Source organism: Podarcis vaucheri (genome assembly GCF_965113315.1).
Source record: "Podarcis vaucheri genome assembly, chromosome: 4".
Classification (NCBI taxonomy): Eukaryota; Metazoa; Chordata; class Lepidosauria; order Squamata; family Lacertidae; genus Podarcis; species Podarcis vaucheri.
The window spans coordinates 498,928-524,122 of record NC_138762.1 but is presented as its reverse complement, the minus strand read 5'-3'; the positions used below and the strand labels follow the sequence as shown (position 1 = coordinate 524,122).

The following is a 25,195-nucleotide window of genomic DNA, read 5'->3' as shown; positions in this document are numbered from 1 at the left end:
CCAGCGGCGACTGGGAGCACTGGGCAAGGCTCCCTCCTGCCTGGGCGCAGCTCCCACCCACTGCAGTTGCCAGCGTGCGATTACCAGTGACTGCAGTGCCCTAGAGATGGGGGGGAGGAGGAGCTGGGGCCACTCCGGCCCAAGGGGCTCCCGGGACGTGGGCATGCCTCCGTTGTGCAGCCGGGCAGTCCAGTTGCCTGGCCAGAGAGGGCAGCGAAGGCAAAGGCAGGCCCCCCTCACATCTTGGGCCCTGGAGGCCGCTGCCTGAGGGGGCCAGCATTGGGCAGCCTTGCGGGGAGCACGCTGAGGAGGTTGCGTGCCAAATGCTGACAATGCCCAGGAGTGCAGCGCACGGGAGGCGGTCAGGGGTTTGCAATTCTGGAATCGTTATGGAGATCTGAGCTTCAAACCGGTTTTGGGCAATGTATCGATACCTCGCCCAGCTCTACTAATTTTGTCAGCTTCTCCCCGGCTGCCACTCCCTCGCCTGAAAAGCTCCAGATTCGAACCCAAACCCTTTACTCACGAGCAAGTCGCTCCATCCCCGGGGATCCCTGCAGCGCCCTTTCCTGAACCTTCTCCAACTCCAGCTTGACATGAGGCGACCAGAACGGTGCCCAGAACCCCAGATGCAGTCTCACCAGGGATCTCCAGGAGGACATGATCGTGCCGGGGGGGCCCTCCCTCTGCCCCCCCCTCGCAAGAAGGAGCCACATCAGGGGAACCAAGTTTATTAAGTTTTAGTACAACACAGAGATCTCTTCTTATAGCAGAGACGGCCGGGGCCTCCACTCCCCCCCCCATGAGGGCCTCTGTCCGCTGGGGCCACCCCTGGGGAGACACAGCAATGATGCAAGTGCCCCTCACTAGGGCAGGGACCCCCAAATACCCCCCCAGCCTCCACTTTCATATCCTATTAAAAGCAGCAGCTTAAGATCAGGTGCCCTGACTTGGGGGGGGGGATGAGGCCGCAGCTGCCCCCCCCCGGGAGAGGCACCCCAGATATGTGCACCCCCCTCGCTCCCCCCCCCGGCAGCTCACGTCAGGGAGCAACAGCGTTCCTCTCTCTCACACTCGCACTCGCGCCTCATAAATACGCACCTCGCACACTCGCTCTCCCCAAGGGGGGGCTGGGGGGACAAGAGCTGCTGGGCTGATGGGGGGGCCAACCTCATCCGACAGGGACCCCCGTGCGGACCCTCCTGCTGGCCCTGGCAGTGGGCCTGGCGAGGGGGCGCTCACGGCGTCTGGGCCCCCTGGCGCTTGGGCTTGAGGCTCCCCAGCAAGGTCTGCACCCCCTTCCGGACGGTGGAGCCCACGCGGCGCGCCACGGAGTCGGCCGGGGGGGCCGGCAGGCAGGAGCTGGTGGTCTGGGGCCGGGCGTCCAAACACTTCTGGTAGCGCAGCTGCAAGAGAGGAAGCGGGTGGCAGTCCAACGGCGAGGGGGTGGGCTGGGTGACCCCTGGGGGGGCCGCCAACTCGGCAGTTCGAGGATCCAAAGGGGCAGTGAAGGCAGTGGCAGCTGAGCCCCCCCAGTCCCTGCCCACCTAGGACCTCCTGCCCCCCACAGGGCGCATGGCAAAAATGCGGCAAGAGGGGTCACCTGTGGGATGTAATCCACTGGGAGCAGGCAAGTACAACATTCCTTGTTTTGCTAGAGGGGACATGCAGGGCAAACTTCCTGCTCCACCTGGCAGGAGCATCCTTCCTTGCGTGTGACCAGGTGGGTCAGGGGCACCCAACGAGGGCCAGATTTGATGACATGAACATGCGTGAGGGCCGGCCAAAGGTGTTGAGGATTGAAGTTTACCCCAAAGTTCTTAGTTGTTGAGCTTTCTTTAGGATTTTACCCCAGGACATAGACTGCCACGGGGGCCGGATTAGGCCCCCGAAACAGACTTTGGACATGCCTGAGGAAGGTGGTCATGCCCTTTCCAGACCTGGTCCAAGGCCAGCAGCCCCCTCCCTCCTTTTTTGTCCTTTTTATCTTCCAGCTCTTGGCCAGCCGTCCCTGGTGATCTCCCATAGGGGGCAAACCTATTTCTATTTATTAAGTCTTAAGCCTGCCTTCAGGGATCACCCTGCCTGATCGTGAGTCAACTTCATTTTGTTACTTATGAACCAAACTGGGGTGTCTTTATTCTTTTAGGACGGAATCAAAGGGGTCTTGCCAGGAATAATAGAGCTTAAGAGATTCTAACCCATGGGGAGGCAAACGAAGGCCTGAGGGCCAGATCCAGCCCAATAGCCTTCTGAATCTGGCCCACGGACGGTCTGGGAATCAGCGTGTTTTCACATGAGTAGAAAGTGTCCTTTTATTTAAAATGCATCTCTGGGTTATTTGTGGGGCATAGGAATTCGTTCATTTTTCCCCTCCAAAATATAGTCTGGCCCCCCACCAGGTCTGAGGGACAGTGGACCGGCCCCCTGCTGAAAAAGTTTGCTGACCCGTTGTACATAGCTATCAACTTCCCCCTTTTTTTCAGGGAAATTTCCTTATTCCGAATAGGGTTCCTTGTGGGGAAGGTTGACAGCTATGCTGTTGTAGCAAGTCTGCAACCAGCTTCCTCTTGTGTAACAGGGAATACATTCTGCTGAGTGAAGAATCTTGCTAGCGCCAGTTAGGAAGGGTAATATTAATCTATCCCGTCCTGCCACCCACAACATTCCCACAAGCCGGGGACGATGCCAGCTGCCGCCAGGCCTGATACCGAATTATGGGGGGGTGGGGAGTGCAAGGCAGACGTGGGGGGGGGCACCTACCATGCAGGCGGCCTGGACGGCCTCACTCAGGCCGGCAGCGTTGGGCTCGCACCAGACCATGTGGCAGCGGAAGTTTCCCGGGGCGGCAGCCATGATGAAGGCGAAGGTGCGGACGTCCCGCCCGATGCCCATGAAGGACAGGAAGCGCACTCGGCACTCGCACAGCACCCCCTCCGTCTGGGGAGAAAAGCGAGGGGGGGTCAGGCCTTGCCATCCTCCTCCCCCTCCCCCCTCCGCTCCCCCCGGGGACCAGGGGGCACTCACCTGCTGGTGGGTGAGGGTGAGGGTGGCAGGGGCCACGCTGACCTGGGCGGGGGTCCACTGCTCTCTGGCCCCCTCTGCCAGCGCCACGTCCAGGGCGGCATTGAGGACGTCCATGCCTGGTGGGGGGGGAGGCAGGGAGGTTGGCAAGCAGGCCCAGAGCCCCCCAGGTGGGGCAGGCCAAGGGCTACACAGCAGCACCCACTTGGGGGGGGCACCCAAAAGGATTTCCCACCAGCCCCTAGAGGAATAACCCCTTGTCCTAAACAGGGGTCGAACCTGCAAGCTCCTCCCCATTTTGTGATCACAGCCCCTCTGCCAGGTCCGCTAGGCTGAGAGTTCCCGGCCCTCCAGGTCCCGCCCAGTGAGATTCCCGGTCGAGGATTCGAACCCGGGTCTCTCCCTGGTCCTGGCCAGCCCCGCCAGACCGGCTCCCCCGCCCCCTCCTTACCCACAGGCTTGGCCACGACGACGCTCCCCAAGTAGAAGACCTGGAACCGCTGCACAGATTCGCTTTTGGGGGCTGGAAACTCAACTGGGGGGGGGAAGAGAGGAAGCGGCCGTGAGAGGCGAAATAAACACACATCTGGGGCACCTGGGGGGCAGAACTCATGCCTGGAAGTGATCCTGGGGCACAAGCCAAATGGGGGCTGGGCAAGGACCCCCCCCCCGGGTCCCCTTTGCCCAAGAGGTGCCAGTTTGGCTGGGGGGGCACAGCTCCTTGACCCCCCCAAAGGCGTCCTGGGCAAATCCCTTCGACAGCAACTGCAGGGGAGACCTGGGGTTCCTTTCAGGGTGGAGGGTTTGTGCGATATTTGGGGTTTTAATTTTGGCGAAGCAGATCCAGGGCTTGCTCTTCCAAATGAAGCTTGCTGGATCTTTCTGGGGGTGCCAACACAGGTGTCCAAAACATTGGCCTCATCCTGGCAGCACAGACTTGGAACAGGGTTGCCAAACACCCCTATTTCCCCAGACATTTCATCTTTGTCAAACAGCAAATCGCCATCCGGGTGGATTTTTTAACATTTTGCAAAATATCACGGCCTTTATTTTCATTTTTGGTACCCTTTGTCCTTCCTGGGGCTGCAGCGTCTCGTGAGCAAGGAGGCCGCAGGCAGCCAAGGGAACGAGGGGTGAGCGACAGAGACACAGGATTTGGGGGGGGCGCCCTGAATTGATCTCACAAAATGTTGGAGGGTATGTCATTTTCATTTTTAATAACCATTATTAAATATTTCAATACACCTGTTATCTTTTACTGCACACACACACACACACACACACACACACACACACACAATCAGTACTATTTTTCTTTTCTCCCCCACCTACAAAAGTGTCTCTTTTTTGTCTCTTTTTTGCTCTTCGGAATATGGCCACCCTAACTTGTATCCCAACAGGAACCAGCCCAAAATCGGACCATAGCTCACTCTGCAAAAGAGCTGTCATGGAGAAAATCTGACACATAATTTGAGGCTTCAATGAGGACTAGAACCTCCAGGCACTTTTTATAGGGTTCCTTTGTGACATATACTGTATTTTCCCATATATAAGACGCCCCCGTGTATAAGACAACCTCTATTTTTTGAGCCCCAAATTAAGAAATAAATACTGTATTTTTCACTCTATAAGATGCGCCACACCATAACACACACCTAGTTTTTGGAGGAGGAAAACAAGAAAAAAAATATTCTGAATCTCAGAAGCCAGAACAGCAAGAGGGATCGCTGTGCAGCGAAAGCAGCAATCCCTCTTGCTGTTCTGGCTCCTGGGATAGCTGTGCAGCCTCCATTCGCTCCATAAGACGCACACACATTTCCCCTTACTTTTTTGGAGGAGAAAAGTGAGTCTTATAGAGCAAAAAATTGCAACATTTCGTGTATAAGATGACCCCCAATTTCAAACTTAATATGGTTTTATAACACGGAAAAATACAGTGCGTTTCCAAGGCAACCCTTGTCCCAAGCCTGGGGAAGCCAGAACCGGACTTGATAAATCAGAGAAGACTGATACTCTTTAGTCAGACTCTGCTATTTTCACCCAAATGCAACCGGACCCATTCGGCGGGTCTATTTTGAACTTTTTTCGTCTTTTAATGTTATATATTAGAAAATGAAAACAGAAAAGCTACCTTGGAAGGGAATGTCCACCATCTTGGCGTGGTCGAGGGACAGCCCGTTCAGGGGGGGCCGGGAGTTCCGCCGCTCAGTCATGATCTAGAATGGCAGAATAATTGCAGGGCTCAAAGGGGTCCTGTGGGTCATCTAGCCCAACCCGCAAAAATGCATGAATCACAGAGGAAAAGGTCCAGTAAGGAGGGTCAGCAGGGGGCTTTGGGGGTACATGAACGCAGATCCCCCCCAGCTCTGAATGAAGGAAGAGCAGCAGAAAACCCCTCGGGGGGCACAGAGCTGAAGACCACCCCTGGCCACCTGGCTTGCTTGGCAATGAGGTCTAGAAACCTGCTTTTTGCATTTTAAACGCGGAAGCGGAGCCTCGGGGCCTTAGGTTCTGCCAGGTCCTGGGCTTTTCTTGCAGGACCTCCGGGGGGCCCCCAATGGGGATTCCTCCCCCCCCACCCACATGCCCTTCCTGGGGGGGGGGCGCTCCCGTGAGCAGGGATCCATCACCACACAGCCCTCCTGCCACAAATTCTGGGCTGCTTGCTAAGTCCTGTCCGGGGGGCGGAGCTAAAGGGGGGTGGGAATCACGGGGGGGTCAGGCACCGGAGTCCGGCGTCACCTTGGAGCAGATTTCGTGGAGGCCGGTGGCGATGTCCTTGGCTGGGGAGTCGCAGCGGAAGACATGGCACTTCAACATCTGGGCTAGCTGGTCCCGGGCCACGTAAGCAAAATCCCTGGGGGGGGACACACACGGGGGGGGGGTCTTATTTATCACATCTCTCATTTGCTTTGCACCAAAAGAGTCTCAAAGCCCCTTGACATTACGAAACACAACCACATAAAACCAGTTAAAAAATTAGAAGGCCCCCCCCCTTGAAAACACACGCATGAATGGGCATGGAGGGAAGTTTCTGCCTGGTGGGCCTCTCTGGGGAGAGCATTTTGCAAGGGGGGCACCACAGAGAAGGCCCTGTTCTTGTGGCGCCTCTTGGGGGTGAAGATGGCAGCACAGGAGGGGCCCCTCTGCCTTTCCCAACGAGGTTGCCCCCCCACCCCCTGGCACAGCAGGGTGCTCCCCCCACCCCCATAAAAAAGGAAGCAGGCAGGGGTCAAGGGGGGCTGCCACTTTCAACTGTTCACAATGGACTATTTTGGGGGGTGGGGGTGAGAAGAGGGGGGCTCACAAACAACTGAAAGGAAGGGGGTGTTTCTGGGCAGAGCTACCTACCTCTCCCTGGATCCCAAAGGGGAGCGAGTGAAAGAGAAGAGAGCAGTCAGAGTTAGGCAGGTGGGGGGGGCAGAAACAAGAGGCAGTGGGGCAGCCCCATCCCCTTCCCCTCAACCCCTCCCTTGCAGGGGGTGGGCTATAGGACCCTCAGGGGCCCCTTCTCAGAGTCCATGCCCAAGCAGCTGGTGGGCTGACTCGGGGCCAGAGGAAAGGGGACCCCTCCCTGCCCCCACCCCCCTCCCCACAGGGGGCCCCCCTACCTTCCGCTGTCCCTCCCGACCCCCCAGACGCGGATGGTGACGACCGGCTGGCTGTGCAGGACCAGCTGCTCCTCGGGGTCCAGCAGCTTCAGGGTCTCGTTCTCCAGGACCAGGAGCATCGCCTTGCCCTGCGGGGAGGGGGGAGGGGGGTCACAGCTGCACTGGGGCCCCTTCCCCAACAGGACCACACACACCCCCGCAGCCCTACAGGCATTGTGGACAGAGGAGGGGCACCTCCAAACCACCCTCTCCTCCTCTGCCCGCTGAAGGCTGCCCCCACCCCCACTCGCAACCCTAGGGATCTGCCCCTCCCAGCAGGACTCACCTCCTCCCAGGAGCCCCCCAGGTCCGGGTTCTGCCCCGCCAGCTGCCGGATGCAGTTGTTGACGGCCACGCTACTCCTGCCCAGGGTCAGCTCCTCCTCGGACATCTCCACCCAGCCCAGGGAGCGGACAGAGAAGCACTGGGGGGGGGGGACAGAGGCAGGGGGTCAAGTAGGGCCCCCCAGAAAAGTCTCCCAGCCCGGGGCAGCGACTTGGGCCCCAGATTATGGCTGCCCAGTGACATCTGAGAGGTAACATGATGTCATGGCATTGTGACGTCATCTTCTGGTGATGGGGGGCTCTTGGGGGGTCACGTTGGGGGCCTGACAAGACCTCCGATGTGACTTCCAGTTTCTCCCCCCTTTTTTTCTCTTCGGTTTTTACAAATAACTTTCGCATTCAAATATAATCAGTTTTATACATAAACAGGATTCTCTGAATCCTTTGACTTCCCTTAACTCCCCAGTGATTTCCATACAGTGCCTGATTTATGTATAAGCTAAACAAGCTATAGCTCAGGGCCCCCCTCTCTTGGGGGTCCCCCCAAAATATACTTCTTCGTAATTGCATTTCCGTTCAACAATTCCTTTGATAAAATACATCTTTTGTGATGTGCAAATGGCTTGAGATACTTATTAGGTCCCTAAATTATCATCCAGCATATATTCAACACAAAAAACAGCAGCAATTTGTTGTTGACAGCTAGACACAGAAAGGGCGCCATTACCTTCAGGAGCCGAGGGCTGCATCAAACTGAAATCCGGCCCTGTTTCCATAGTATTACATTATATACTGCATCTTATAATATTATCCAAATTTATATTAAAATTTCCATGTATAACCCCAGAATTATTACCTTACAAGTGTTCTATTAATCCTGCTAATGTTTTAAACTCTGTACAGTGATCCTTAACATAATCTATCATTTCCCCCATTCCGTAATAAATCTCTTATCTTCTTGGTTTCTGATTCTCCCTGCCTGTTTTGCCCTTTCGGCAGAGTCCATCATCTGGACGATTCACTCTTCTCTGCTGGCAACCTGGTCCTCCTTTCCTGGAAGGAAGACATGGCAACTTCCAGTTTCTACCGGAAGCTGCTTCCAAGTCTTGGGCGGAAGCTGCGTCGGAGCCCTGCCCTGTGGGGGCCCTGGCACTGGCCCCTGGGACCCCCAAGAGATGACCCCATTGCCCTAGCCTCTCCCAAACTTGAGAGCAGGGCCGTCTTAAGCACGTGCAGCACAGGGGTGCAAAGATCCGCCCGGCGCCCACCTCCCCCAGGTTGCCCAGAGTTGTCAACCTTTTTTTAGGGGGGGACCCCAAAGTTGTTGACCTTATTTAGGGTGGGCTGGTGAGGCACGCATGGCAGAGCTGGCCTGGCCAGCCACCTCACCGTCAACAGAGGAGCCCGAGGCAGAGGCAGTGGCACCTGGGGGGGGCAGCAAGCAGAGCCCAGTGCAAAAACAAAAGTCAAGCCCGAGGCGGAAATGGCAGCGACTGAGCGAAGCCGGGCGCTTCGTGTGAGCAGTGTGCACTGGGGGGGGGCCTTTCAACAGCCCGCCAATCCTGGGTACGCAGGAGGGCAGAGCCGGCCAGTTGCCTCAGCGTCTCACTCGCCCACAGCAGAAGAGCTGTGGCGCTCTGACAGGTGGCGCTCCGACAGGCTCTGCTCCACTTGGCAGCAGCCTTCAGCAGCTTTCAGCTCTTCCCAATCCCTGGACTCCAAATCTCGGCCCAGGACTCTCGGCCTGGCACTCCTGAGAGCCCGCGCCCGGGTACCCCGCACCCCTAATGCCTATGGGTAAGATGGCCCTACTTGCAAGCAGTGCTGGGTCTCAGGAGGGCAAGGGAAAGGGGGATGTAGGAGAGACCAGCTTCTTGAGGACTCGAGTAGAGCCCTGCGGCGGCAGAGGATGGATCATGCCCAAGGGGACCCCAGCCTCCTGCTCCCCAGGGTGGCCAGCAGGCATCCCCAAAAAGGCAGGAGCAACGCAGCAGTCGCCCCCCCCCCCCAGGGACATTTGGGTCTGAGAGATACCAGCGCCCAGCATCCCTCAGGGCACAAGATCAGGGGCACTTTTGGAAACAGTTTTTTCTTCCGCCACCCCCTCCCAGGCGGACAGGGGGGTCTTTGCCACAGGAGGCCACTTTCTTTGGGGTATAAGACAAGAAATAAATGTATAAGACAAGAAATAAGGAATGTTGGAAATGTCAAGAAAAGGAGGGAATTTTTTATCACATGTGGTGGACTTATAGTAAGGTAAAAGCTTACTGGGAAATGATATATAATGAGCTAAAGAAAATGTTTAAAAGTACATTTGTGAAAAAACCAGAGGCATTTCTGTTAGGAATAGTACGGAATGAGATCCCAAAGAGAGATATAAACTGTTTATGTATGCGACAACAGCAGCAAGAACTCTTTAAGCCCTAAAATGGAAGCAACGGGAAAACTCATCGCAAGAAGAGTGGCAGGCAAAGATGATGGACTATGCAGAACTGGCAAGGCTGACCGGGAAAATCGGAAACCAGCGCGATCCAGCTTTCCAAAAAGACCGGAGTAAATTTGTACAATATCTGGAGGACAATTGTGAACAATTAACAACACTAGCAGGGTTGTCATAAGAAAACTTGCAGTGTTAAGGATTTGTCCCTTTTTATATTTATTTGACGGAAGGAGTGAAATGTAAATGGGAAAATGCATAATTGCTATGAAGTAATAATGAATTGGACGCGGGTGGCGCTGTGGGTTAAAGCCTCAGCGCCTAGGACTTGCCGATCGAAAGGTCGGCGGTTCGAATCCCCGCGGCGGGGTGCGCTCCCGCTGCTCGGTCCCAGCGCCTGCCAACCTAGCAGTTCGAAAGCACCCCCGGGTGCAAGTAGATAAATAGGGACCGCTTTCTAGCGGGAAGGTAAACAGCGTTCCGTGTGCTGCGCTGGCTCGCCAGATGCAGCTTGTCACGCTGGCCACGTGACCCGGAAGTGTCTCCGGACAGCGCTGGCCCCCGGCCAATAGATGTGAGATGGGCGCACAAACCCCAGAGTCTGTCAAGACTGGCCCGTTCGGGCAGGGGTACCTTTACCTTTACCTTTAATAATGAATTATGGGAACCGTGAGAGGGGAGGGAGGGAAGTCAGAGCTCAACTGAGCAAATATGTAATGAGTATAATAAGGATTTGTTTAAAGGTGATAAAATGGAAACTTAATAAATATTTTTTAAAGAAATAGTCTGGTTTTCTGTTGGCCTGCTGCAGCAGGTGTGCCCCCCCCCTAGTGCCACAGGAAGAGAGGGGGCCCCTTTCCTCTGCCCACCCCCAAATGCAAGGGAAAGGGCCTCTCCTCTTCCAAGCCCCAGGGGCCACGTGGGTCCCTAAGGCCAAGAGGAGACCCTTCCCCGTCCCATGGCTAGGACCCCTCCCCCCGGCAAGCCCACCTTACCTTGGACCCCTGGGAGACGCCCAGGAACTGCTCCTCTTCCTCGCCCCCCTCTTCCAGGGAAGACCTGGGGAAGGAAGCAGCAAATTCAGGGTCACAGTTGGAGCCAGAGGACATGGCAGGCTTCCTCGGGGCATGTGCAGAGCGCCTTTTGCTGACTGCAGAGCGATGGAGCCCAGACACCCTTTGCAGAAAGCAGCTGCCTGAAGTGGACTTCCAAGTCCCCTGGAAATTGGAGGGGGAAGGAGCAGCCGGAGCCCAGAGCAGCCGGGGAGGGGGAGTCTGCCACAGGCCAGACCCCCCCAACTGCACCCCATTTTGCAAAGAAGGATCCTCAGTCCCCTTGGGGAGTCGTGCCCCATAGACCAGAGGTCCAGAAAGTAGGTGGTAAGATGACTTGGGGGGAGCTGAGAGGCAGGGGGCTCTGGAGACATAAATGGCTCTCGGTCTTTGAAAACCCGGCACCCCTGGGTCAAGTTCGTCCGTTTGGCTTAATTAAACTGAATCGTTTAAATTTGATCTACAGTGGTCCCTTGGTTCTCAAACACCTCGGTACTAAAACAACTTGGAACCCAAACACTGCAAACCCAGAAGTGAGTGTTCCGGTTTGCAAACCTTTTCCAGAAGCCGAACGTGCTTCCTTTTGAGTGTTACGCTGAGGTCTGTCTGTTTTTGCTATTTATTTTGCGTTTTCGAGGCTCTTTTTTTGCTTTGTTTTTGTGACGGTGTGGAACCCAGTTCAGCTAGTGATTGACTGACTGTGTGACTGCGGTACATTGTTTATCACCTTCATTTTTCATTTTAATTTTATGTATATCGTTAGTTAGAAAAAAATCAAGTTAAATTGCTGGTTTAGGGCTTGTTTTTAAAAGTATCCATTTTGCATTACGGTGGTACCTCTAGATATGAATTTAATTCGTTCCAGGGGTCTGTGCGCCCTCGAAAAATCTGTATCCAGAGGCACTCACTGCTTCTGCGCATGCGTGTGGCGTGTGAAGTGCTTCTGCGCATGTGCGCGAGGCGAAACCTGGGAAAATACTTCTGGGTTTGCCGCGTTCATAACCTGAGGTTTATGTATCCAGAGAGGTACGTAACCCGAGGTTCCACTGTACTTTCTATGGGAAAGCGCACCTTGGTTTTGGAACGGACTTCCGAAATCTAGGAGTCTTGGTTGACCACAAACTTGACATGAGCCAACAGTGTGACGCGGCAGCTAAAAAAGCCAATGCAATTCTGGGCCTCATCAATAGGAGTATAGCATCTAGATCAAGGGAAGTAATAGTGCCACTGTATTCTGCTCTGGTCAGACCTCACCTGGAGTACTGTGTCCAGTTCTGGGCACCACAATTCAAGAAGGACACTGACAAACTGGAACGTGTCCAGAGGAGGGCAACCAAAATGGTCAAGGGCCTGGAAACGATGCCTTATGAGGAACGGCTAAGGGAGCTGGGCATGTTTAGCCTGGAGAAGAGGAGGTTAAGGGGTGATATGATAGCCATGTTCAAATATATAAAAGGATGTCACATAGAGGAGGGAGAAAGGTTGTTTTCTGCTGCTCCAGAGAAGCGGACACGGAGCAATGGATCCAAACTACAAGAAAGAAGATTCCACCTAAACATTAGGAAGAACTTCCTGACAGTAAGAGCTGTTTGACAGTGGAATTTGCTGCCAAGGAGTGTGGTGGAGTCTCCTACTTTGGAGGTCTTTAAGCAGAGGCTTGACAACCATATGTCAGGAGTGCTCTGATGGTGTTTCCTGCTTGGCAGGGGGTTGGACTCGATGGCCCTTGGGGTCTCTGCCAACTCTATGATTCTATGATTCTATTCTAACAGATCAAGTTTGAGAACCAAGGTCCCACTGCATATAAATGTGCACTCAATTGTCCCTGTTCTGAACCGGATGGCGTTATCGTCCTTCTTAGTGGGTCATGCAAACAGTGACTCTTCCCTCCTGGGGGGGCCCCCTTCCCGCCCCACTCACCAGTTGCTGGGGGACCCCAAGCACAAGCCAAGCGTGCCCTTCTTGTCCTCCTGGGGCTCTGGGACCCCCTCTTCCGGTGGGACGTCCTGCAGGGAGCAGGAAAAGGGGACACCGTGAGAAAGGAGCCCCCCAGCTCAGCCCCAGCCCCCTCCCTCACCCCCTCACCCCCCCATCCAGCCTCTCACCTTCCAGAAGGCAGCGGCTTCCTCCGAGGGCTCAGCCTGCCCAAACTCCATCCAGGTGAGCTGCAAAGGTGCAGGGGGGTCAGGTGAGAAAGAACAGCCCCTCCCTGCCCCTCTTAGCTCAGCACAAGCGAGGGGAGGGGTCTATGGGGCTGCCCCACCACCGGCAGGTGAGTTTACTTGCTCCCCACCCCCAAGTTCTCAAACATCCTTGAGAGGGCTGAGAATTACTCTGAGAAGATACAGATATGTTAGATCTGGAAGGATGTGATAATAGATTTGGTTGGCATGCGTGTCTACGGTATAATCAAGGGAACGTACCGTATTTTTCCATGTATAAGACTAGGGGTTTTTTTACCAAAAAATTAGGGGCTCGTCTTATACACGGGTCATGCTGAGGGGTGTTTACTTAATTTGGAGTCCCCCAAAATAGGGAGCATCCTATACACAGAAAAATACGGTACATACATAATTCCATAATCATATAATTAGGAGATCACTTTTAAAAGTATGGGGAAAACACAAAGGTTTATTAGAACAAAAGACAGTTGTCTCCAAGAGAAGCAGCCTCAATTAGAAAAACAAATAGGGAAGAAAAATGGCTACATCTAGAGATCTGTTAACAGAAACAGAGGGAAAATTAAAGCGGAAGGATCTTGAAGAGATGGGAGATTATGTACATGATGGGTTGCAATATTGTCAATTAAATGAGGTCTTTAAAGAAGATAAAAAGAAAGGATTTAGCTATACTTTATCCAGATTCCAAGGGGAAATTATAGAAGATAATACGGAATTGTTGGAGAAGATGTATAAGAGTGGGAAACCAAGGATGGAGAGGTTAAATGAGTATTGATTAAGTGGGCACAAGATTTATTGTGGTGAATATATAATCGTAAAACTTAAGTTTTTCTAGTTTTATAGACTACTTTTTAGAAGCTGGGGTTGGGGTTTGGTGGGGAGTCATTTAACTGCCCCCCCCCCATTCCTGGTTCCAACAGATGTCAAGTGGTAAAAGTGAAAATGAACAAAAAGAACTTTGAAAAAGAAGGAGAGAGAACGACTCTGAGAGGTGCAGAGTTTGAGTGTCGGCCCGTCAGGGCTGCTTCAGCTGCCATCTCTGCATTGCTGGGGTGAGACTAGAGGACCTTTGGGGGCCCCTTTGGCAGATCTCCGCTTCTACAGAACCAGCCCAGAGCAAGTGCAGCACAAAGGAAGTCCCCAAAGTCCCCTCAATTTACCACCAACACCACCATAACTTTCTTATTTATCGGCCACCCATCCATCTGGGTTTCCCGCCACTCCCCAGAGAATATTAAAGGCTCAATTAAACACCAGCCATGGAGAGCTGCCCTCTTTGGGTCTCCCGCCAGGGGAGGGAAGTGGGTGGAGCCAACATTAGTCATTTGCTCATAATTAAAGCTTCTGCTTGTTGTTTGATTTTGATTTTCCTCTGGTTCACGTGGTGAGAAATGGTTTTTCTCAAAAAAACCCCACCCCAACCCACCCCATCCCCACAGCCCAGGGCTGCCCAGGGACTGCGGGCGTCTTGTGCTGCTGTTCTGATTGACTTATTCAGTTCCTTTTGCCCTGTATTTTATTCCACAAGCTGCCCTGAGACCTCACGATGATGGCAGGTATACAAATCTAATAAATAAATGCATAACATTGAAAGGGGTTTTAAAAACGGCTCAGGCGCAGAATTGGCAGCCCCCCCCCCCCGAGAAGGAGGGCCACCGACTGAAAGTGCAGCGTGAGGCGTAACTCTAACGTCTCGCCACAAATCAAACTGATCTGTAGAAAACGCAAACGTGGAAAAAGAGACAATGCGTGTATTTTTGTCAACTAAGAAATTTTGCATAAAAATATATTTTAAGAGAAGAAAAGAGAAGAAAAAGTGTCACAAGAGAGTCCCTAGGAATTATAATTATAATTATTTTATTTTTTATTTTTTAGTCTATCTCATATTTATTAAAATTGTAAGCTGCCCTAGACCTGCAGTGCTTAAACTGAGCCTGGGAAAGAGCTCAGGGCCGGATTTACGTCTAAGTTAAACAAGCGATAGCTTAGGGCCCCACTCTCTGGGCAGGGGCGAAGGAAGGAAAAGCAGCCCCCTGTGCAGGATGTCGGGGGGCAGGGCAAACCGCCCAGCGTGCATGCAGGCGCACCACCACATACGGCGCATGCAGGCGCCACTACGTGTCACACATGCGTGCGCCGTACGGACGGTGGTGGGGTCCTCTGCTTGTGGTGGTGGCAGAGGGATCATTGCCGCCATCCATAAGGCACTTGAGCGGTGCCGCGCATGCACCGTACATACAGCACATGCGCACGCACCACTGGGCGGTTTACCGACAGCAATGCTCAAGTGCCATATGGGCTGCGGCGGAGGGTGCAGCCATGAGCGGATGATCCTCCGCATGCAGCTGTGGGGGTGCGATGGGCGAGTCCCCCTGGGGGTGCCTTCTTGTCACCCCCCTCAGAGATGGCACCCTGGGAGGACCGCCCCCCCTTCCTCCGCCACTGTCTCTTGGGGACCCCCCAAAAAATGAAAGGGGAAAAAACTGGATGTCCAAAATTTAAGATGAAAAACCAGTAAAATAAAACTGTGTTATGTGTTGTGTAGGCTCCTGTGATGTAAGTCGGGCATGTCCAAAGTCCTGCTGGCCAGTTTAATCCGGCCCCTGTGTAAGTTTATTTCCTGGGGTAAAAGCCTCAAAAAACCCTCAACAACTTCAACCCTAAAAAACTCAACAACTTCAACTTTAACAACTTATGGCCCTTCACTTCATCACATCTGGCCCTCTTTGAAAAAATTTGGACGCCACTGATGTAAGTCATGAGCCCCGTCTGCTCGCCTGCTCCCTCAAATATCACTGCTTTGCTCAATTCTATATCGATTACTTTGATAAAATACCGTATTTTTTGCTCCATAAGATGCACCTAGTTTTAGAGGGGGAGAACAAGAAAAAAAATATTCTCTCCCTCTCTGTGCAGCGCTCCTTCAGCGAAGCGGCAGGAGAAACGGAGCCCCTTCCATTTCTCCTCCTGCTTCGCTGAAGGGGTGCTGCGCAGAGAGGGAAAGCTGCGCAGCGCCTCTCCAGCGAAGTGAAGCCAGGAGAGCAAGAGGGATCGGTGTGCACGGACCCCTCTTGCTCTCCTGGCTTCAGCGAAAGCAACGCGAAGCCTCCGGAGCCCAGCGGGAGCACTGGAGCTTGCATTCGCTCCATAAGACGCACACACATTTCCCCTTACTTTTTTGGAGGGGGAAAGTGTGTCTTATAGAGCGAAGAATACAGTACATCTTTTGTGATGTGCAAATGGCTTGAGATCCCTGTGAGCTCCTGCAATGACCATCTAACAAATATCCAACACAAAAAACAGTGACCATTTCTTGTGGGCAAAGGAGAGCTGGACATGAAAGGGCCCCCTTCCCTTCCGGAGCTGAGGGCCGCCTCCAAGCCCCGTCCGGCCCTGGCTGGTCTTCTGCTCCAGACTCCCCCTCACCTGCCTCTCCTTGGAAGGGGTGTTTCCCGGGGAGTCGCTGCCCCCGCCCCCCGAGGGGGGCTCCCACTGGGTGGTGCCGGTTGGGATGTGCCAGTAATAGGTCCCGGAGGTGTCTTGAACCCGCATCCATCCGGCCGGGAGGTCGGAGTCCGTCTCCAGCGAGTTGCACAGCCAGAAGGAGTCTGCGGAGAGAGAGGGGCGAGTCAGCTCTGAAGCATTTCTGCTAGGTATATTAGAGTAAGATATACCCAAAGACGATAGAATTTTATTTATTCAACATGGAAGGTACTGTGTCATTAAATCTCAAAAGAAAGGTTTGGACAACAGGCCAGATTGGAAGATTGGAATGGAGTCAGGGAAAGCTGCGCTGGCAAATAGACAGTTGGAAAAATATATATATACACAAATAAAGCTGTATTCGATGGATGAAAGGATACATGATTGAGAATCATAGAGCCAGGGATGGAGAACTTTAAAGCGTTAAAATTGGGATGTGGAAAATGTGAAAATAACAAGGAGAGGCAGGACTGAGATTTGGAGATATGCTTCAGAGGTCCAGACTATGGGGAGCCCAAAAAAATTAATAATTACAATTTGGATTATAATTTGGTCTTTTTTAAATTTTAGTTTCTTGTTTTAGTTGGATTATGATTGGATATGTTGGTTGGCTGTTTTTTATTGAAAAATTAATAAAAAATTATTTAAAGAAAAAATTATTTATTTATGTATGCAACAACAGTGGCTAGAATCGTGTTAGCCCAAAGACAGAAAAGTGATGAAATACCAGCGAAAGAACATTGGCAAGAAAAGTTGATGGAAGACACAGAAATGGCAAAGTTAATGGAGAGACTCAAAGAGAAGGGCAAGAAGGACTTCAGAAAAGATTGGGAACCTTTTATGATGTATATACAGAAGTGATGCATTGAAACAAACTCACTTGCAGGAGTTGAGTAATACACTTACAATAGAAAATACAAATATGAAGTAAAAAAAAAAAGGTATATCAAAGTATAAGCAGAAGAAATAAATACGTTATAAACCAGGGAAGGAAGTTGGGGGGAGTCACGGGGGGAGGCGCGGGAATTGAAATTGTAAAATGTAATTTGAATGTTTGATTATGTTAAAATTTATTCAATATTTTTTTTTAAAAAAAAAGGAAAAGGGGGCCACCTGCCCCCACCCAAAATGGAGGCAGTGCACTGGGGTGAAAGAGCTGGGGGGAGGGGGGACGGTCAGAAAGAGTCCCTGGGATCTGGCCCCCTCAGCCTCCCAGCCCCCTGCCAGCTGATCGCCACCCCATAGGGAAGGGGTCAGGGAATGGCAGAGTCAAAGGGAACCCCGGGGTCATCTAGTCCAGCCCCCAGCAAGGCAGGACTCCCAACGGCTGGGCGGCTGATCTGTCCCGGCTTCTCAGGCTGAGATTCCCGCCTTGCCTGGGCTTGGATGACTGCTGGGGTCCCTTCGGACTCTGCAATTCTATCTGCAGCCCCAGCGCTGGAGTTTCTTTTCTCTTCCGATAAGTGCTTTTTTTCTGTTAAAAAAATGTTTAGGGGTACTCCTTCAAGGGCAGCCCCGCAGAGAGCAGATTACAATGGTCAAGCCTGGAGGTGACCGTCGCATGGATGACTGTGGCCAGGGCGGGGCGGGAAAGGTAAGGGACCAACCGCTTGATGCGGCGAAGGTGGGAAAATGTCGCCTGGGCTGTTGCTGTAACCTGCGCCTCGATGGAAAGGGAGACTCCTTACGGGGTCCTCACCATAGGATCACATTCACCCAGTGCTTTACCAGCTGCACTGGCTCCCGGTGGAGGACAGGATCAGGCTTAAGGTGCTAATTTTGACCTTTCAAGCCCTATGCTGCCTAGGACCCTCGTACCTACGGGACCGCCTCTCCTGGTATGTCCCACAGAGGAACTTATGGTCTTCAAACAAAAACATCTTGGAGGTCCTGGGCCACAGCGAGGTTAGGCTGGCCTGGACCAGAGCCAGGGCCTTTTCGGCTGTGGCTCCGACCTGGCGGAACGCTCTGCCTCATGAGACCAGGGCCCTGCAGGATCTGATTTCTTTCCGCTGGGCCTGCAAGACGGAGCTGTTCTGCCAGACCTTTGACCAGGGCACAGCCTTATATGGGATTTGGCATATGAATCTTCCCTTGGCTTTTTTGCTGGCCCATATAGGACCAGCATGGATAGCTGCCTCGGGTGGGTATCTGATGTTTCCTCCCTTTATGGTCTTGATTTATGGGCTACTAGTAAAATGAGGCTGCATTTTAAGCCATATTTTAATTAACTGTTGTAGTTTTTTCCTGTTACGTTTTATTGTAATTTATATTTGGTGCTAGCTGCCCTGAGCCCAGTCCTGGCCGGGGAGGGTGGGGTATAAATAAAAAATTATTATTATTATTATTATTATTATTATTATTATTAATCCATTCTGGAAGTTTGTTCCAAAACGAAAGTGTTCCAAAACCAAGATACACTTTCCCATAGAAAGGAATGCAAAATGAATTAATCCGTTCCAGACTTTTAAAAACAACCCCTAAAACAGCCATTTGATATGAATTGTACTATCTAACGAGGCCCTTGATCCCTAAAATGAAAGCAATAATCAATGTACTGTACTATAAAATAAACAAGACAGTATTGTAGATGATAAAAATTAAAATTAATTTTTCATCTGCTCTGATGATAGTCATTGTTTGGATCCATTGCTTTGATCCATTTCCACAGTCACGCAATCCATCAATCAGTAGCTGAACCGGGTTCTGCACAGTCGCAAAAACAAATTAAACTAAAAAGCCTCGGAAACAAAAATACAACATAAATAGCAAAAACAAAAGCACCAAACCTAATCCGTCCAGGAAGTCTGTTTGACATGCGAAAAGTTTGAAAACCAAGGCGCAGCTTCAGATTGGTGCAGGCGCCCCGGAAACAATAGCCGACAGCTGCGTCGGACATGCGGCTTCCAAAAAACCGATTGAAAACCAGAACACTTCCAGGTTTTTGGAGTTTGGGAACCAAGGTGCCACTGCATTGAAATACTGCCCCCAATGAAGCCAAACTTAGATTCACAAAATGTTTTGGGGTCCCCCTGCGCCCCCCAGGAAAGAAGAACTGCTTCTGACTTTCTGCCTGCTTCCCCCCACCTTTAATTCCTAATAAAGTCCCTTCCTTTGACCACCAGAGAGCCTTTGCTTGCCAACTTTTTTTTTTGGGGGGGTAGATATTTTAAAGAACGAAGCTTGATCTGCAACTTCCCCCTTATTGGGGGGTTGGACTAGATAACCCCTGGGTTCCATCCAGTTCTTTGAGTCACGATCCAATGAGCTGCTTCTCTCCCCCCCCCCGGCAGTAAGGGGGGGCAGTGCCTGCTGCTGTAGGTCAGGGGGGCCCCAAGTCCCGAGGAGTCTCCCTGCCTGCCTTGCCCTGCTCCTCACAGGCCTGTAAATTGGGCCTCCCCCCGTCTGCCAGCCAGTCCCCCCCCCCGGAGCCCCCTCCCCACCGCTCACCCTGTCTGGGGCTCCGCATGGCTCCTGTCCCTGCTGGGGGGCTGCATCCAGCTCCACCGCCTGCTCCCTTTGGGCCCCCGAGGGCGGGTGTCGCCGGCTGCCCCGTGTCCCCAGGCACCCACTGACATCACGGCTGCCAAGGCAAGAAGCGTCGCCAAGGCACCCTGCTCCCGGGGGGGGGGGAGGACAACAGCCAGATGCCAGGCAGCGGGGTGGGGGGGCGTGAAGCAGCAAAAGCCTCTGGCTCAGAGCTGAGCTCTGCCCCCCCAGACCAAGAAAGCAGGGAGTCCAGCCGCAGCCCCCTGCCCGCCCCCCACTATTGGGGTGCAAATATCCAGAGTGGGGGGGTCAGGTGGGATTGCTATGAGGAATTATGAAATATGGAGCAAGCCATTGTGCCAGCAATGAAAACATTGCTTGACTGGGTTTGATTCATTGACAATAATTTCTGATCCAATCCCACAAGCTTCTCCATCTCTGCTGTTCATTTTCTCTACTGTTCATTTTCTATGCCTGACAGGCACGTACAGTGGTGCCCCGCAAGACGAATGCCTTTTCGCAAGACGAAAATCTCGCTAGACAAAAGGGTTTTGCGGTTTTTGAGCTGCTTCGCAAGACGAATTTCCCTATGGGCTTGCTTCGCAAGACAAAAACATCTTGCGTTTTTTGCAAGTTTGTTTCCTTTTTCTTAACACCGTTAATACAGTTGCGACTTGACTTCGAGGAGCAACTCATAGAACGCGGTGTGGTAGCCTTTTTTTTTGAGGTTTTTGGTGATTTTTGAAGCTTTTCCAAAACTTTTCCGACACCGCGCTTCACAAGACGAAAAATTCGCTAGATGAAAAAACTCGCGGAACGAATTAATTTCGTCTTGCGAGGCACGACTGTATCAGCATTCTAAGCACAGGCCAGTTGCTTCACTGGGCATCCTCAGGACATATAGATAATAGGTTACTTTGGTGTGGTTTAATCTTTAGAGAGATCTGAGGGGCCAGGAAGAGAGTTCACAAGGAGAAGGTAGAAACTGCCTCTCCTGTTTAAGGCCTCCGGGGTTTTGCTGAATGCATTCCTCCTTTTATTCCTATTTTATTGACTCTGAACTACACATGAATGCTCAAGTAGGAAATACGTAGTTTCTTTGTAGTTAAAAGAATTTCTTCTGATCTGACTTTGTCCCACGTGGGGGTTTTGAAATGCTCAGAGGGAGTCTGATTGGTTCTTATGAACACGGTGTAAAAAGTTCTTTTGTGAATAAAACGACCTGGGCCAAGGGGTGGGCAGGAATTATTATACGCGCTCCTTGCTGGTCAAGCCTCGTGTGTATTCTATTAATCAGAGTCCAATCCTTCCTTGCTTTGGGAACGCTACACCCCACCCCATGGACAAATAGAGATAAGGAGCTGGGGGGGGGAATCAGGGAGCCCCAGTGGGCAAGCCCCCCCCCCTCCGCTGCCTTGGCATCCACTTGGTCCCGGCTGTGGCCGTGAGAGACCCCTCCTCCCTCTCCCCACCGTGCTCAGATCAGAGCCCCCCCCCCAAGGAGAATTGCAGAGGGGGAGGGGACCCCGAGGGTCATCTAGGCAGGATTCGTAACGATAGCATCATGCTTGGGGGGGCAGCTCTGTCTCCACAGCCCCCCTCCCCACTCCCTCTGAGCTGCCCTTGGAGCCAGACACCATCTCTTAGCCCAGCCTAACTCACCGGGCTGTGGTTCTTATTTATTAAATTCCTATTTACATCTAAATCTGGATTTAAATCAATTTGTTGTTGTGAGGAGGCAACCAGGAGGAGAACCACCTACAGCGGACGCTCAGGTTGCGAACGTGATCCGTGCGGGAGGCACGTTTGCAACCCGCAGCAGCGCATCTGCGCATCTGCAAGTTGCGATTCGTCGCTTCTGCGCATGTGCAAAGTGCAATTTAGAGCTTCTGTGCATGACCACCAAAACCTGGAAGTAACCGTTCTGGCACTTCCAGGTTTCGGCAGTCCATAACGCGAAAAAACGCAATCTGAAGCGTCTGTAACCCGAGGTATCACTGTACTTGAGAGCCATGAAAAAAAGACGGTATATGAATATTTTTAAAAACCAGATAAGGGACCCCGGGGGTCATCCAGTCCAAGCCCCTGCAATATTTTGAACCCACGACCCTCAGCCCTCCCCTCCTGGGCATCTCCTGCCAGTCAGAGCGGGCAATAGGGAGCCGGGGTCTGGCTTCAGGAACCCCCAGGCCCCTTCTGTGCTCCCGCGAGGGGCCCTTGGCCCCCTACCTGCTTCGTCGGGGGAGCTGCCGGCGGGGCTGCCCTGGCTGAGGGTGGCCCAGCTGGAGTCCTCGTCGCTGGCGGTGCTGTGGCGCATGCCAAAGAGGAGGCTGGCGCTGCGGCCCTGATCCCCCCGCGCAGGAGCCCTCTCCGAGCTCTGCTCCTCCGACTCGGTGGCCGGCTCGCTCTGGACGGGCGTGGAGTCCTCTTCCTCCTCCTCCTCCTCCTCCTCTTCCTCCTCCTCGTCTTCCTCTTCCTCCTCCTCCTCTCGCTGGGCGTCCCCCGTCAGCGGGATGAGGAGGGCGCTCAACTCCTTGGTGGAGGGGCTGAGCTCGTTGCGGTTCTGGTCGCGGCCCCTCTCGGCCGCCTGGCGCAGCTGGTTCTGCCCGTCCTTCACCCACTTGGTGTTGGAGGGGGGCTCCTCCGCGCTGGGGGGCAGGCCCAGGACCCCCTGCAACTCGGCGCAGCTGTAGGCGCAGTGGCCCTTGCAGGGCAGGATCGGGCCCACGGCGGGAGCCACCAGGCCCAGGCTGAGGCCCAGGCAGCTGTTGTCGTTGGCCAAGTCGCCCCTCTTGCTCAGGGAGCCCGACATGGCGCTGGGGGTCCCGTGGGGGGCAGGAAAGGAGATGGCGGGAGCCCTGGGAAGGAAGGAGAGAGAGGAAAAGAGAGGGGCCTCTTAGGGGCTCAGCCCCACTCCGGCACCCTCACAGGGAAACCCACAACAAGCAGGATCCCAGCACAAGAGCAACTCCCTCCTCCTGTGGCAGGTAGTTCCGCAGGTGAACAATGTCCTGTGCAAAGCAGGGATTCTGGTCTCTTCCACTGCCAACCCCACCCCACCCCCTCTCCAGATCCCTGGAGGCTGCCTGCTCTAACTCTCAGGGGAAAGGGAAAGGCTCTCTGCACATGCTCCGCAGAATTCCATCACACGCTCCAGGAAATAAACAATTATCTGACTTTCAGAAGACATCTGAAGGCAGCCCTGTTGAGGGAAGTTTTGAATGTTTGATGTTTTGTCGCTATTATTATTATTATTATTATTATTCTGTTGGGAGCCACCCAGAGTGGCTGGAGAAACCCAGCCAGATGGACAGGGTATAAATTTTATTATTATTATTATAGCTGATCCTGGTAAGGAAATCCATTTCCTGGCCACCACAAGGCCTTCACTGTGCCAGCATTTAGCCACAAGGCCTGGCATTCAGAAAATATAATAATAATAAAACAACAATAACAACAATAATCTCCAAAGATCCAAAGATCTCAGGACAGTGTGTGAGAGCTCAATTTCAGAAAAGAGCTGGAATTGTTTGTTTCAAAGGGTGTCTTTGTTAGCAGGGAAGGTGACATTTTGGCATCGCAGTCCTGGCACCCCCAGAACAGCTTGCCTTCAAAGTTTTGCCCCCAGCTCTAACGGGCCGAGGCACTTTGCACATGCTCTATGCCCCTCTCTCCTGAGAAACCTCGGCAGCCCCCTGCAACTGCCCACCCCCTGCCCTGAGCCCAGTGGCCTCTGCCCACCCCCTTGGACTTACCTGTCGTGGGCCGGAGAGAGAGAAGAGCGGGCAACTACATGCTTTGGGTGGCGCAAAACGGGCAGCGGCCAGGAGAGGGTCTGCCCCTAGAGCCTGGAGGCAGAAAAGGCGCAGCTCAGTTGAGGCAGGAGAAGGGGGTCTCCCAGAAGCAGCAGCCCCCTCCCACCCCAAGACCCTTCAGCCCCAGAGCCTGGCAAAACGCCCTGGAGATCCTGGGCCCCCACTGCCCTGCCCCACAGGACCCCCTAATTCATCACAGGACCCCCCTAGTTCACCACCTTCCACAAGCCCCCCCGTGACCCCCCTTGAACCCACCAAGCGCTGGGGGGGGCTCAGAGCCTGGAGGGGGGGTCTGCAGGGGGCTGGACCAGGGAAGCTCCCCACTGCCCACTCCTCTCTAGTTGGGGGCACCCACAGGCCCTTTTGGGGGGCGGCCAGAAATGGGTGGTTGGGTTGAGGGGGAGCCCATCCAGGCCAGCTTGCTCCTGTTCTGGGGGGGGGCGCTTTGGCCTCTCCCCGCCCCCCTGCCAGCTGGGCACCAGCCCCACATCCTCCCCGCCTGCTCCAATCCCCATCCTAGGCCTCTCCTGGAAGGATGCGGGAGATGGAGGGGGGTTGGCGCAGCTTCCCTGGCAGGTGTGCCCCCCCCGTCTGCTCCAAGCCGGCCCTGCTGGCCAAGGAAACGGGGGGCGTCCTCTCCCACCCCCGATGCCCAGAGTCGGGGGCCGTCGGCGGAGAAAGGAGCCGGGGGAAGGAGGGAGCCCCGCGCGCCCTTCCCGGGGGGTCGGGCATCCCCGCCCGCGACCGTGCAGCCCCCCACCCCACCCCGCAAGGCCAGACCCATTGGGGGGGGCACAGAATCTGCTCCCGATGCCCCTGGGGGTCCCTTTGTGGGAAGGGGTCTCCCTGAAGGAGGGGGCCAGGCACCGTCTCCCTCCCCGCCCAGGCATCCCGGAACGCCGGCTCCCCCCCCCCGACGGTGCCTCTGCAGCCCCCTCCCCACCGTGCACCCCCTCCCAAGGGGGGGGCTCCGTTATCCCTAGCGACCCCCTCCCCTCTTTTTTCTCCCTTTCGCATCGCGGTACCTGCAGCCGCGCGGCGCCTGCGGGAGGATGGAGACGGGGCGGCCGGGGGGGGGAGAAGGAGGGAGAGAACCGGGGGGGGGGAGGCGTCGTTTCCGTTTCCGAGCCCGCCGAGCCCCGCCCGCTAGCAGGGAGGGGGGAGTCTAGAGGGGCTCCGGCGTGGGGGGGGGAGGGAAAGACCGGGGCTCGTCGGGCGGGGGGCACTTGCAGGGGTCCCCCCCGTCCGCGGGCTCCGGATGCAAATCCTGCGCAACGGGGGCCCCTTCTGAAGCTGGCTTCCCGGCTCAGCGCAGGGGTCTCCGACGGGGCGCCCCTCCGAGTCTCCCACCTCCGCCCGGCGGAGACCCCAAAGAGGTGCCTGATCCAGCTGGGAGGGGGCAGTGCCAGCTGGGCACCCGCCTCGCCTCATCCGGGTCTCTGGCGACGGGAGATGCCACCTTCGGCGGCTCCCTCTCTCCATCTCCCGCGGGGGGGGGGAGAGGGTCGCCCTGGGGGTCGCCTGGAAATCCGACACGGACGGAGCTCCCCCCCCCCCTGCCGTGACCTTCAGCGCTTGGGCACGGACAGCGCCGGCCCTTTCGCAAGATTTCCTGGACACTGGGCATCCATTTGGGTTCTTTCCAGGCACTCGCGGACTCTGAAGGTCACCCGAACCTCGTTACCGAAGACTCGAACCCAGGACCCGCGGGTCCCGGCCGGGTGCACTCACCGCGAAGCCAGGCAGCGGACTCTCCCGTCGGAAAGGCGAAGCTGCACATT

At 54.2% G+C, this 25,195-nt stretch overlaps 1 protein-coding gene across 3 annotated transcripts; it reads right to left on the bottom strand.

Moving 5' to 3' along the window:
• Window positions 1-715: 715 nt before the first annotated feature.
• On the bottom strand, window positions 716-24,513 carry APBB1 (amyloid beta precursor protein binding family B member 1). 3 transcript variants are annotated; one of them, XM_082219294.1, is made up of 15 exons: window positions 24,440-24,513; window positions 23,355-23,447; window positions 21,829-22,457; window positions 16,054-16,235; window positions 12,553-12,612; window positions 12,368-12,453; window positions 10,391-10,454; window positions 6,961-7,098; window positions 6,636-6,763; window positions 5,767-5,881; window positions 5,156-5,240; window positions 3,476-3,559; window positions 3,028-3,143; window positions 2,764-2,940; window positions 716-1,406 (listed from the first exon to the last, which is right to left on the bottom strand). In XM_082219294.1, exons 3-15 carry the CDS (start codon window positions 22,409-22,411, stop codon window positions 1,239-1,241), a joined length of 1,986 nt encoding a protein of 661 aa, XP_082075420.1. In that variant the 5' UTR covers window positions 22,412-22,457; window positions 23,355-23,447; window positions 24,440-24,513; the 3' UTR covers window positions 716-1,238. The 3 variants fall into 3 exon arrangements, with proteins under 3 accessions (XP_082075420.1, XP_082075418.1, XP_082075419.1); XM_082219292.1 differs by having other exon boundaries at window positions 2,764-3,143; XM_082219293.1 differs by having other exon boundaries at window positions 2,764-3,143; window positions 23,355-23,440; window positions 24,440-24,496.
• Between the last annotated feature and the right edge of the window lie 682 nt (window positions 24,514-25,195).

What these genes read in the sequence shown, in the direction of transcription:
- APBB1 (XM_082219292.1), bottom strand. Translation starts at nt 22,411, where the DNA reads ATGTCGGGCTCCCTGAGCAAGAGGGGCGACTTGGCCAACGACAACAGC. An exon ending in CAGCTCCCCCGACGAAGCAG is followed by an intron (nt 16,236 to 21,828) that starts GTAGGGGGCCAA and finishes CTCTCTCCGCAG; the next exon opens with ACTCCTTCTGGCTGTGCAAC. An exon ending in GCGTCTCCCAGGGGTCCAAG is followed by an intron (nt 7,099 to 10,390) that starts GTAAGGTGGGCT and finishes CCCCCCCCCCAG; the next exon opens with TGCTTCTCTGTCCGCTCCCT.